The sequence below is a fragment of the Rattus norvegicus genome, chromosome 5 (assembly GCF_036323735.1).
Source record: "Rattus norvegicus strain BN/NHsdMcwi chromosome 5, GRCr8, whole genome shotgun sequence".
Taxonomy (NCBI): Eukaryota; Metazoa; Chordata; class Mammalia; order Rodentia; family Muridae; genus Rattus; species Rattus norvegicus.
The window spans coordinates 8,190,001-8,204,466 of NC_086023.1; the positions used below are offsets into that span (position 1 = coordinate 8,190,001).

Genomic DNA, 14,466 nt, shown 5'->3' on the forward strand with positions numbered 1-14,466 from the left:
GGCCACCAGCACCACAATTTATTTTTCTTTGTTGCAAAAATCTGCCCCGGACCCTGGGGAGAAAAGACACCCAATAAAGTATGCACATTGGTGTTTATCTAAGTACATCTGCCTAAGGTCAGGGAAGGCCTGAGCTCAGAAACTCGTCTGACTCAGGGACATTGGGAAACGTGCAGTTGCCCTGTGTTACCATTTTACAAATGCCAACACTGAGCTATGCAAGAGCTCCCATCACCCCAGCTCACAGGGGTGAGCATAGGACTACGGCTTGATCTCAGGTTGCTCCTAGCCACCTCTTTGAATGGAATCTTTGGTGACATTTTCTTACACACAGCGAAGTCGAGAGTCCCAGGTAACTCAGTACTCACAGCCGTCTCACCGTTCAGACTTTGTTCTTGCCCGAGGTCATGCTTCCTATCTTTGTTTTCCAAAGCCCTTTGACTGACAGTATGACCAATGTGATTCCCAGGACAGCCAGGGATACACAGGCAAAGTCGGGAGAACTTAGTGTGAGTCTTGCTTGCCCAGTCCCTCTCCCAAGTTGCTACTCAGAACTGGGCTCCTACGACCGAAACTGTACTGGATCCTTCACAGAAATGTCGGGAAGAGGTAGAAATATGTATAGCAAGTATTAACTCACATAGGACAGGGCAAAAACTGTGTCCCCTGTGTCTTCTCCCGGATCTATGGGGAGCCCAGGAAACAAGCCGACTGAAATCCAATGGGGAAAGGGACAGCGTGCTTAAGAACCCGGGCTCCCAACCAACCAAGAGGAGGGATGGCTCAGACGGTGAGGACAATGAAGGTGAAGCTTTTCCAATCAGCTCAGCATGAGAGGTAGGCTGTGCAGGACATGCCACCCTTACACAGCTGACTTAGCAGTGGTGGCCTACAGTTAGGAGAGGGGAGACGTTGACACTCGGGTGACATTCCCCTGGGCCAGCACTGGCTCCCTATCCCCACCCACACACTCCTAATCACAGCACAGCCACCTACAGCCATTGACTCCCTGTAGTATCATGACCTGCTTAAGTTACACTTGATTTTGGTCTCATCTTATTCCCCAGCATTGCCAAGAGGATGAGGGGCCCAGAAGTGCATACAAGGACACAGTCCTATTGCAAATGCTACCCAGAAGAAAACACCATTACCTTTTTCCATTTGTATTTTCTCCCTCAGCCCCACCCCAGATTTACGTGATGTCTAGAGTCCCGCTTATCAAAGTAGCTAAATTCATTGTTCTGCTTGAATTTTATAAACTAGTCCACCTGATATCTTAAAAGATTTTGTAAAAACCTACTGAGGTCCAGATGACATCGTTTTTTACAAGAGCAAAAACCAAACCAATACAACAATGCTGAAAACTAATTTTTTTTATTGATGTAGAAAGAGTCTCTTGGGCAATCTGGGTTTATCTGAGTCTCAGAAAGGCTTTGACAAGGTGCAGAAAAGGATGTACATGCCTAGAAAGGAAAAGGAAGACGGCAGAGATGTAACGTAACATACCCACAAGATATGCCTGCCCTTCTGTGCTGGTTTGGACCTTTTGTATAGACTGTCAAGAAGTAACTGTTGTTAACAGATGGGCCCTTCTGCAGCGCCTGCGCAGAAGTTGTTAACAGACAGGCACATTTGTAGCGCCTGCGCAGAAGTTGTTAACAGACAGGCACATTTGTAGCACCTGCACAGAATTGTTAACAAACGGGCACTAATGTAGTGCCTGCACAGACTATTCCAAAGGGTATAAGGATGTCTGCACCTGATGTGAGAACGCATTTAACCTTTGACTTTTAGATGGACCAAGCAGGTAGGGTGGGGTGACAAAGAAGAGTGCCTGTGTTTGTGTGACCAACTCAGGAGAGATTCCTATATGACGACAAGATCCAGATGCTACACCAGAGAAAGAAGAACTCAATGGTACTGATCGAATGAGGGATGCTTCTCTTGCTAGCAGTTTAATTTGTGATGCGATGGTGGTGTGTGCTCACTTTGAGAGCAAGTATCATCAAGAAAAATGATTTTATTTTTGAGATAGAACGTTGTCCATGATGTAGCCTGTGGTGCCTTTGAATTCACTATGTAGCTGAGGATGCCCATGAACTTCTTTCTGACCTTCCTACCTCCAACTCCCAAGTGCTGGGATTGCGGACATGTACCACCATATCTGGCTGGAAAAAAAATAAAATTATCTTTTGAAGATCGTAGTGGTCCTGTAATCCTAGCAACCAGGATACTGAAGAGAGAAGGACTGCAATTTAGGCCAGTTTTAGCTGGATGTTGAGTTTGAAGCCATCCTGGTTTTACACCGGTGCATTGTCTCAAAACACAGCCAAAGAAAACAAATAAAAATTTCCCTTGGGAACCTGAAGACTAAAAGTAGTCGGCATAACTTAGAGAAAGACCATGGTAACCCTGCTCCACAGAAAGACAGCCCAGAACTTCAGTACGCCATGGGGAAAGACCACGCCAAGCAGGCAGGAGACAGTCAGCCTGCGAAGGGCACAGAAAGGGAACATGTCTTTCACTATATGCTGAAACCTTTGGGTGAGGAAAGTTGGGATCAAATAAAAGGCAATACAGTTTCAGGCCTCCGATGATAAACTGAAGGAGCTCATCACTTAAGACGAGGTACTGGCAAGAGATGTAAACAGGCTAAAAGGGGTTGAGAGTCCAGGCTGCCAGCAGAGGCCAGCTCTCCCCAAGCTACACGGAGAGAAAGGACTGGGCTGAGGAACCAGTTTGTCTGAGACTTTAGCAGTTCTCAGTCATACTTTGTACAGAAAGAAGCCTGAAGGAAAGTGAAAATGTGCCCAGAGGCCTAGAGCACACACGTGCTTGCAGTGTCCTGGGAGAAGAGAGGCGGTGTAGGTAAAGCTTGGTGCCAGTGTGGTGCGTGTGTGCTGTGAGGAGTCTGGATTTCATGCCATATGAAGCAAGGGTGGCTTGAATAGAAATATTCTCCATAGGCTTGTGTATTTGAGCCCCTGGTCCCAGCTGGTGACACTGTTTGGAAGAGGTTGTGCAGCCTTGCTGGAGAAACTGCATCACCGCGCACAGGCACTGAGGGTTTGTGCCCCAGCCGACTTCATGCTCCATCTCCCTTTCCCAACTGCAATGGAGATGTGAGATTTCAGTCTCTCGGCTTCCTGCATCGACTACATGCTGTACCTTTCTCCAGTTCTCAGAGACCATAAGCCGAATACACTTGTCCTTTCTGTACTTGTTTTTGGTCATGGTATTCTTTCGCAGCCACAGAAAAGTAACACCCTTTCAAAGAAAACCAAACAACAACAACAACCAGGACAAAAGCGAAGCCAGGTAGGAGAGCGCACACCTTTCCATCTCAGCCCTTGAACTAATCTCTGAGAGTTCAAGAATAGCACGGGTGTGATACCAATGGGCAAATCTCGGCCACTTGGGCTACATGGTGAGACCCTGTCTCAAAACAGTAACAATAACAAACAAATAGGGGTACAATTTTTAAAGTTCTTGAACTTGGACATGACTGGCTGTCCCTATCAGGACATTCTTTCATACAGTGTATCTGTTTGCTCTTGGCCATTCCCTTATGCCTGGAGGTACAGATCTCTGAGACCATTGACCAATCAGAACTCCACCATTCCTCACTCTCTGGTTGATCCATCGCCCTAGTGTCCAGTGGGTTAGAGTCAGAGGTGTACTAGGCTAACAGCAGGAACATGGCTATGCATTCTGTGTTTGTTCTCCTGCACTCCCAATGTGTTTGGTAGACTTACTTTCCAAATCAAGGTCTTACATTCAAGTCTACATCCCATGGGCTGCTGCTTCTGAAAGAAGCCAACCTGAACACCGAGTTGAGTTTAAACAAAGAAGAGAAAGATGTCACCAAGTTTCCTGTACTGAATTTTGGTGCCCTGAAAGGGGTGGGATGATGTCATCAAATTGTTAAACAGTTGAGCAGAGTGAAATCCAAGGCCATCAAGCACCAGCTGATTAGGTGGCAGTGTGACAGACCCCATCAGCAGCTGGTAAAAGACTGAGAAGACTGAATTTGAAGAAAGAATATTTTATCTTGTTGTCTTTAAAGATAAGCTTTAGTGGGAACGGGGCAGGGCTGCTAATGAAACAGTTCAAACAGAAACATGTCATGCAGCTGAATATATGACAGGCAATAAATCTGTCAGAAGTTCCTGTACTTATAACCTCTGGGACCAAAAATCTCTTGTGGTAAATTCCACCTACAGTGAATTCCATCTCACAGAATCAAAAGTTCACAAGAGAATCAGAAATAGACGAAGGACTTAGACAATTCTAAGCAGTCCACAGATGTGCGACATACGAAGGTTCCTCCTTTAGATGCGTTCAAAAGGAGAGAGCTCATCAGGAGATGAGCCGTTCCTAAGGGGAGTTTCCATGGTTGGTGCGGCAACCAAGACTGGCCTGGCTCACTTCCTGCACAAAGGCACTTGACTCTGACACCAATGGGCTTTCAGATGGCAAACGGAACATGCTTTGAAATACTCTAAAAACTCAGCTTTCAATGTGTATCCGCTTTTCATACCAGGTGTAGGGTGTTTTCATGTCAGAACTGTCAGACATTTCCAAAAGTCAGAGGGATTGCTTATAAATGACACTATGTCTTGAGGGTAAGGGGGGGGTCTTATTTTGTAGAAAAGAAAGTTTTGGCATCTAACTCAGGGACACGTCCATAACACTTGGATTCCTTAGGCTCAGATGGCTACCAGCGTGGTGGAACACCTTTAATCCCTGCAGTTGGGAGGCAGAGGGGCAGGGGCAGAGGAGCAGAGGGGCAGAAAGGCAGAGGGGCAAAGAGGCAGAGAGGCAGGGGCAGAGGGGCAGAAAGGCAGAGGGACAGAGGCAGAGAGGCAGAGGGGCAGAGAGGCAGGGGCAGAGGAGCAGAGGGGCAGAGGGGCAGAGGGACAGAGGGACAGAGGGGCAGAGAGGCAGAGGGGCAAAGAGGCAGAGAGGCAGGGGCAGAGGGGCAGAGGGGCAGAGGGGCAGAGGGGCAGAGGGACAGAGGGGCAGAGAGGCAGAGGGGCAGAGAGGCAGAGAGGCAGGGGCAGAGGAGCAGAGGGGCAGAAAGGCAGAGGGGCAGAGAGGCAGGGGCAGAGGAGCAGAGGGGCAGAAAGGCAGACGGGCAGAGAGGCAGAGAGGCAGGGGGCAGAGAGGCAGAGAGGCAGGGGCAGAGAAAGAGGGGCAGAGGCAGAGGGGCAGAGAGGCAGAGGGACAGAGAGGCAGAGAGGCAGGGGCAGAGGAGCAGAGGGGCAGAGAGGCAGAGGGGCAGAGAAGCAGGGGCAGAGGCAGAGGGGCAGAGGGGCAGAGGGGCAGAGGGGCAGAGGGGCAGAGGGGCAGAGGGGCAGAGGCAGACACATCTCTTTGAGTTTGATGCCAGCATGGTTTGCAAAGTAGGTTCCAGGACAGTCAGAGCTATGTAGAGAGACCTGTCTCAACATAACACAAAGCAGCACAACACAGCGAGGCTCGGGTGGAAGCTATGCTCAGCTCAGGAATTGGAGCTGAGACCCTGAGTGGTAGAGCTGAATAACACTGCAGTTCTATTTTTAGAGTTTTTGAGGAACCTCCACACTGATTTCCATGGTGGTTGTACCAGTTTATTCTCTAGTTACAACAGCGAACTAGGGTTGCCCTCGCCAGCATTCCCAGTCATTTATTATCTTGATAATGGCCATTTACCTAACTGGGGGAGGAAGTGCGAAGGAACACGAAATGTAGAAAGGACATTGAAGGCACAGGAACATTGGTTAATAAAACAAGCACCTTTCCTCTTCTGGGTCTTGATGATTGTGGGGGTCCAGGAATCGCCCCCTAAGCCACATAAACACTGATCTCAGCTAAACAGGCATGGTTTATTGAATGCACATCCCAAGAATGATCGCCAAGGGCAACAGCTCAAAGCTGTGAGCTGGACATTTCTCAGGGCCAGATTATGAAGGTTAAATCAGCAAAAACCACAGTGAGCTCAGATGCGGGTGCTGGAAGTGCCACCCAGTGGTCAGGCCTGACTCAAACCATTTTAGACCTAACAGTTCATACTGACCTTTAATTTGATGGGTCCTATGTGAAGCTTACAGTTGTGGAACTTCTTAAGATTAACAAACCTTTGAACATACAGAACATAGCATGGCATGTGACCAGCATGACCCTGCTCTGAGTCGGTTATTTTTCTGTGTCAAAGACTAGCAGGCAGATTACAGCAACAAAATGAATAGTTGGCAGGCATGGAACAAAATGGCGGCAGCTATGCTAGGGGGACAGACCTCAACACTGATAGCAGACAGTGAAATGACCATTTATTAACCGTGTTATCTTCATGTTTGACTTCTAAGTTCTGGTATACTTCCGGCACTAATTCTGTCAGGTGTACCACTGGAAAAGATTGTTTCCTATGTTGTAGGCTGCCTCTTCACCCCATCAACAGAAGCTTTTATATTTTGTCAGATCCCACTGTCTCCATTTTTGGCTTTATTTCCTGGAGTCCTGTGTGTGCACATAGTTTCGGGTGTACGCACTACTTTATCTTGTAGTGCTTTTAGAGTTTGACAGCCAACACTGAGATCTTCGAGCCACTGGAATTGATTTTTATGCAGAGTGAGAGATAAGGATCCAATTTCATTTTTCTATTTGTAGATATCCAAATGCCCCAGAATCATTTGAAGAGCAAAATAATGGAAAAGCATTCAGATTTTATATGATGGCCGGCAGGGTCGGGTCTGAGCCCATGCAGGCTGTGTAGATTCATCCAGTACTAGCTGCCCTTACCAGAGCTAGTTGACTTTGCAGGGAAGGTTATGGGGTGGGTCCCAGTGAACAGACACATTGCGGCTTCTTTACCCAACAATAATCCTTCTGTTTACCCAGCCAGAGTCCCCCTGTTTAGGGCGTGGTCACCAGCACTGCCTGCTTAGGTGAATGGGGGCTCTGGGACCTTGACAGCTCTCCGTTCTCCAGTGTGTACTTCTGTTTCCTTTGTCAACAGTCAGGTGGCTGTAGTTCCATGGACGTCTGCAGGTCTGCAGGGACCTTGTATTGCACAGACCTGTGTGTCCAGTTAGTCTTTGTTGAGTCACACGTCTCATCACTACATTTTCTACAGGGATTGATCAGGAAGTGTGGGGTTACTGATGGATAAGGTGCACTTTTGTTTTCTCATAATTATTTTCTCTGTTTCCTACAGTGAATGTATATTACTGTTAGTAGTGTTCTGGGAAGGGAGGAAGAAAGGCCGTCTGCCAGGTGTTAGAAGAAATCACTCCCAATGTTCTGTAGCCAGATGACTGCGGCTGTTAACAATTTTATATTCCAAAATGGCTATAAGTTCTGCCTACAGGAAATGCTCAGTGTTTAAGAAAGTCGGTTTACCAGTGACAAATTTGAACATTATACACTTGTACACGTGTATTGAACTAGCATACCCTTTTCTATAAATATGTACATGTGAAAATACAATCTGGAAAGAAATCGTGTTAAAAATTAGTGGCTGGGCTAAAAGTTACTATAAGGGACCAAAAAAAAAAAAAAAAAAAAAAAAAAAAGTCAGCAGTATAAGGAAGTATACTGTAGAAATGTACCTGTGTCCCTGGCCAACCCTCAGCATCCCAGACCTCCGCAGAGGCACATGATTATCAGTTAACCATCAGGATGGGTGGAGTTCATATCTCTGAGACCTGCTGTGTTCCCAGATACAGGTCATGGCTAAGTTTACGAAGTTTACACAGCTACATTGATTCCACTGTTGGTGTGGGCAGGAACAACCCGGCAGGTTGGTTGGGTTTACTCCAGTGCGAGCATGTTGTTCTATTTTCCAGCTCGCCCTTGCTTTGTGGGAGAATGGAGTCCCTGGAGTGGCTGCGCAGGTCAGTGCCAGCCCACCATGCGTGTGCGCAGGCGTTCGGTCCATCAGGAGCCACTGAATGGAGGGGCGCCCTGCCCACCCCTGGAAGAGAGAGCCGGCTGCCTGGAGTACTCCTCGTCACAAGGCCAGGATTGCGGGCACTCCTTTGGTACTGGTGTTCTCATGACTGCTGTCTTTGTTGCTTTTGATGACTTTATTGCCACTTCCTGAAAGGTCATGTGGTGCTCAGAGAAAGTTCCATGAAGTGCAGAGAATGAGATGGACTAATCTGCCCAAAGTAGATACGCAGTTCAGGAAATGCTTGTTAAGGGGATGGGTAGCCAGCTGCACAAACGCCTCTTTCCTTTGCTTCCCTCAGGGTTTTTGGTTTTCGTGATTGGTTTTAGGGCAATGGTCCTTTCAGTTTTGCATGGACGTAGTAGTAAACACGTGAGAATATTACCAGCTGACTGACCCTTTCTCCTCTTACTGGGCACTGAAATATATACTAGTTAAGAACTCCACTGCTGAGCAACACTCCAGCACTCACACGCATGCGTTCGGTTTTCCCTCCAGCACTCATCGGCACATGTCTTGGGCAATCACTCAAGCTAGGGACAGAGGAAGTTAGACGTTTCACACAAGAGAGCAGTCTCTAGCCAGGGTAACCTTTTCACTGTCTTGGTGGTTTTCTTAATCCCACAGGGTGAGATTACTATCTCGATTTTTGATCCAATTTTGAGGCAAGCCTTATTAAATACTGGCCAGGATGATGGTCACTGGGCAGATCCATACCCAGGATTCCCGAGAATGGCCCCGAATTACATTAGTCAGGTGTTTATAAAGGCAAACCCCACAAGGTTGTATACTTCCTGTATCTGCCATGGACGTGTGATCAAATACATCCTGTGCAGTTGGGGAACCAGTCTTGTTGACAGAATTGAAAACTCGTAGCTTTTTATCGCACATGCATGACAACTCCAGCATTCTAGGAGGTCGTCTGTCCTTGGGGGAAGTGAGGTTTACAGGGTAGAAGAGGTTTTATTTTGTAGATCTCTCGAGCACAGTAATTAAGACTTAAAGCATAACTTCAGCCTCATAATTTCCGATTAAACAGGACTTTTAATTTATTCATTCACAAACATGAAAAATAAAAGAAAACTGATTCATTTCTAAACTATGATAAAATGATCTTTTGAAGCACTCACCTCTCCTTTCAGGCTGACTGGACTGGGGCTGACCTGGTCAGGTTTGTGAGTCAGCTGAAAAGGTTATGTTGTCTGAGCGCAGGGGCAGTCACGTGTACGCAAAGCTACTCCAGGGCAGAGAGATCATTAAATCAAGGAGTTCAAGGCCACCCTGAACAAAGTCATCAGAGCCCGTCTCAGCAAACAACCAACCAACCAAACACATACACAGTCAAAAAGAAAGAAAAGGAGAAATGGATATGGTGTGGAGTAGTTGGTGAAGTGGTCAGAGAAGCTGGTTCACTAACCCACCAGAAACTGTGTCTTATGAGGAGATGAACAGAGGCTGGCTCCGGTGCTGCTCTGGACTGAATTCAGTGTGGCAAAGCATTGGCTTTCCTGGTAGAAAACACCATATGTTTTGTATAAACCTGGAAATTTTTACATCAATGTGATCTTTATCAAACAATTTCATTCTTTTTTCCCCACATACATGTATTTATTTGCTGAATGTCAATTTGGCGCCAGACATGGGCTGTATGGTGGGTTACCATTGGGAGGAATGTTAATGTGAGACCCAAAGTTCTGAATACTGCAGTTTAGTGGGACGGTACATAAACATCTTATAATCCCAGGAAATTAATCTAGAAATTTTAACTGCGTTAATTTGTACAACTGAGGCAAACAAATCACTCATCCAAGGAGCCGTAAGCAGGAATAATACTGACTCCTTTTCGTCTTGAGGGACAGGAGTTATTTTTTTGGAGATGAGGCCAAGAACCCCTAGCCACCTAAAGAAAGGCCAGCTTGCTTAAACCTGATGATCAGTTGTACACAGGTGGAGGGACTGATTAAAGCCCACGTAGGCCCACGAGAGACAAACCTGAACTGCCGGTGCTTGAGCAGGGTATGTGGAAGGGAACGCCTCACGGCATGGCAGCCGGGGGTCTACGAGGTAAAGTCCTCTCTCATCAGTGGATATTGGGTGTGGTGCCACAGCTGGGCAAGTGAGCCCTAAATGCTAAAAAGTTGCTTTTGATTGTTAGAGGTGTATATATTCATGTGTATATGTGTGCATACATGTGGAGGTCAAAGGACAGCCTCCATGTCATTCCTCAGGCACCATTTCCCTCATTCTTTCACTAAGATCTCTTACTGACCTGGAACTGAGCAATTAAACTAGGTTGGCTGGTCAGAGCCCCAGGGATCTGCTTCTCTATGCTTCTCTCAAGCTACTAGTATACCAAGCACAGAGTCCCCCTCCCCCATGTCTGGCGGGTTTTATGTGGTTTCTGGGGATCAAACTCGAGTCCTCAAGCACTTTACTGACTGAATTGCTCTTCAAGCCCTTGTTTGGCTATTTAAAAAACTGAATGTGGAAAATTTGGGGGTTGGTGCCAGCAAGCTTCTGAACTAGAGAGAACTCTATTTTTGGATTCCTGTCTTTTTCCGAAGAGCCTTGGAAAGGCACACTGAGGTGTTTTCTGCTGCAGGGACCATTGTAATCAGACCAGGAATTGTAAAGGGTCACAGTGGACGGCTTTGGTGGAGGCCTGGCATTGATTCAGTGGTCACATCAAGCTTAGGGGGAAATCATTATGCAGCTCCAAAGGGACCATTCACAGAAGCCATTATAGGGCATAGTTCATTCTCAGTCCAGGCCCTCAGCAGAAACACAACACAGCAGGCCCAGCAAGATGGCTGTTGTATGGTTTCTGGTGGCTCTAGTCCTAGAGTCTACCTAGCAAGAAGAGCATCTATTCTCTTCATTCACAGTATTTGGGTGCTGGAAGGGTTTCTTCAACACCCAGGCCATTGTACTTCCCAGTCTTGAGTCTCTACTTATACCCAGGGGATAGTGTGCCCCAGGAGAATCTGGTTCATGCAGAGCCCCGGATGTCTCTCTTCTGCCTAGAGGTGCTCACTTCTTGTCCAGCAGCTCCAGATCGGCCTCCTAACTCCTCTTCCACATGGTCCCAAATCTCTGCCTCACAGCTCCTGCCAACACACCCCACTGAGGATTTGATGTGACAGTCTTTCTCTCTTGCTTCCTAAAGCTGCTAGTGGCCTTGGCTTACACTGGTGTAGACTCTGCGTTCACACTCCCTACAGGCATAAGGAATAACCTCCTAGTTTGCAAAGAAGAGGTACATCTCCAGTTTTAGTCCTGACTTGTCCCCAAGCTGGCTGGGGAGCAGAGTGTCCATTGAATATTGCACTGAGATCCTGAACCAGGAGTGTCTGAGCCACTTAGAAATTCATCAGAAATATAATTCTGGGGCCTGGCCCAGACCCATGACATCAGAATACCTGAGGTAGGTTCAGAATTTTGTCTGAATTGTAATGAACTTTTCTGGATTGACCAATGGTCACTAGAGTTTCAGAATATCCCAAACATGGCCATGCACTTCTGCCTGTGTCATGGCTGGCAAAAGTTCCCAAAGTGGATCTTCTTTTGTAATAATAATATGAACAAAAGGGAATTTGTTTACTGTACCAGAGAACCTTTCAGAACTAATGATTGAGTCAAGTCCACTCTGCAAAGAAGGATGTAGAATATGCAGGGTTTCCCCACCTTGTTTAATTAGACAAACTTTCCCTACCCCAGAAGCAACTCAGTAAAATCACTGGTGTTTGTAAATATGTGATAAAGGTGAACAATTAGAGGAAGAGGTAAGTGATAGGCAGAACATCCGCCTTGTTAGATTCTTCAGTGCCTGTTTCATACAAGGTCCTGCTCATTCAGACTCTGCGAGCTTAGGTAGAAGTCCGAGCTAAGGAGCACATTGTTCTCCTCCATCAGGGCAGATCCTCCTCTTCAGTTAAACACACACCCTCAGAAAGGATGACAATGGAAAGTGTCAGGGAGGAAGGGGACACCTGCCCAGCAAGTCAGAGCAACACAATCGAACCTGGTGATCAGTGGGGAGACACATGACATGGCCCAGTCACATATTCATCTAACACTTGCTTCCTGCTTCCTGCCATGACTGTTTAAGATTTTAGAGATCCAGGCTGGAGAGATGGCTCAGTGGTTAAGAGCACCGACTGCTCTTCCAGAGGTCCTGAGTTCAAATCCCAGCAACTACATGGTGGCTCATAACTATCTGTAATGAGATCTGATGCCCTCTTCTGGTGTCTGAAGACAGCTACAGCATACTTATATATAATGAATATGTCTTTAAAAAAAAAAGATTTTAGAGATTCGAACCCAGACAGCAAGTGTATCACAGCTGCTATAGCTCAGGTTCATGAGCACTGTGCTAGGGAGATTCTCGGGCTGGAGGTCACTTGTCACTTGCTGGAACCCACACAGTAGAAGGGAGGCAAACAACTCCTGCAAGTTCTCCTTTAACCTCTACACACTCCCTCTGGCATGCACCAAGCGCTACCCCCAATTTTAAAAGTGGTGTGTGTGTGTGTGTGTGTGTGTGTGTGTGTGTGTGTGTGTGTGTGTGCGCGCATTTGTTCTGCCCTGTGGTGACATATGAACCTCCACCACAGTTCCTGTTCATGGAGCATGAGCACAAGCATAGTTACACTTCGCTTTTGAATGGCACAGATAGCTTTTGTTTGCTTGCTTGTTTTTTTGTTTGTTTGTTTGTTTGTTTGTTTTTGAAACAAGATCATGATCATGTAGCCCAGGCTGAGCTCAAACTTTCTATGTACCTGTTAATGACCTTGGACTTCTGATCCTTCTGTCATCCCCTCCCAAGTGCTGGGATTACAGACTGTTGTCACCTGCAGATATGCGCATGCCTTGTTCAGAGAGCTCTCATAAGCATTCAGTTTTCAAAGAAATCATCCCGATGGCTGCTGGAATAAATCGCCAAAAACTCACTGGCTTAATATGACACATATATTTTCTTATGGTCCTGTAGGACATAATTTAGCAGGTCTACGTGGATTAAAGCTAGTGGGTCAGAAAGGGCCTATCCCTTCCTGAAGGCTCTTTGGGAAAACGATTCAAGCCTGTTCATGAGTGAGAGAGGATCCTGGTGCACAGGGGCAGAAAGCACAGTGGGTGTATCTCCAGTTCCATGGGAGTAGAAGTTGTAAATGACGAATGGACCTTGTGGATTTAGCCAAGGAGAACCCTAAGTGTGATGTTGTACATATAGCCTGGGTTCTTCTTACCACTTATAGTAAATCAGAAGTGAAAAGAGATACAGAATGAGAAGAAAATATTTAATCTTAATGGAATCAGGATTACAGATTGGTAAGTTCTCAGTTTATGGAAGACGGCAGCACAGCGGTGATGATATGCTCTTAGGAAAAACACAGGTTCTAGGAAAAACACCAAGGTTATGGCTGTAAAGTCGCTTAACATCTCCAAAAGCTAAGGTGCCACTGATTTAGTGACCTAGACAATTCAATATCTTACCATTCTGGAGGTCAGGAATTGGACACAGGTTTCACTAGGTTGAGGTATCAGTGGGGCTTCATTCCTTCCTGGGACGTGGAGGGCCAGTCTCTTTTAGACATTTTTTCCTTGCTGACGTTTGTGGGCCTAGCCTTTAATGGCTAACCATCTCTCCAGCTCCTTTCTTCATCGTGCAGACTAACTACATTCCTTGTCTCATGGTCCCGTCCATCCGCACAGCATCTGCCTGTACCTTTTTTCTGAAATCACATCCCCCTCCCGGCAGATATTTTAAGAGTCCCTAGTGATTGCCCGGGATCCATCTAGAAGATGGAGAGCCTTCCTATTTCAAACTCAACTGAGGAGAAACGCGAGTTCCATCTGCATGTGGAGTCTCTCTTTGCCACATACCACTGTGTTCACTCTGGAGACTGGGACTTGGACATCTCGAGGGCATGGTGTGCCTCAGTCCTGAAGCTTGGCTTACACAGGGAGACACTGTAGAGTTCTGGAAGGCAATTGGTTGTTCGTGGCTATCAGGACTAAAACTTACACCCCGTGGGTTCAAATCCTGTGCTGCTTCCTTTTCATATTGTCATCATCAAAATTAGGACTACAGAGCTGGTGACCAAGTCAAAATATAAAAGTCCCATGAAGCCCGTGAACACGACTACTCTTTTCTAATGAGTTTTTCTCATTAAACTTAAGGGATATAATTATATTCTATCTGAAAAAAAAAAAACATAAAAGGCCAAACTGCTGCACATTGCTAAGGTTTATGTGAATTTTTTCTTCCCACAAAAGGCCAATGTGCATTAGCAATAAACTATGTTTCCAGGTTGGGGTTATTTGCCAAGTCCCCCCTCTATTCTTTTCGGTATTGTATGTATAGAACAGAGGTCCTAAGCCTGCTTTTGTGGCATGCCCTGTGTCAGAGGCTTATGAAATTCTCAAAGCAAACTTCATTTACTTTCATGTTCAGAGGAAATATGTGCGGTGCTGTGCTTTTTTTTTAAAGTGAAACTTGTAAAAGTGAACAATGATAGGTTCATAGGTTGCCAGAA

The 14,466-nt window shown here is 46.3% G+C and overlaps 1 protein-coding gene across 1 annotated transcript in view; it reads left to right on the forward strand.

The window, feature by feature from the left end:
* The window catches only part of Sbspon (somatomedin B and thrombospondin, type 1 domain containing), a 30,573-nt gene that overhangs the window by 3,997 nt on the left and 12,110 nt on the right, over positions 1 to 14,466 (forward strand). The window contains exon 2 of the mRNA NM_001399482.1: positions 7,827 to 8,021. Coding sequence (NP_001386411.1) covers positions 7,827 to 8,021 — 195 coding nt within the window. The remainder of the gene's footprint in view (positions 1 to 7,826; positions 8,022 to 14,466) is intronic.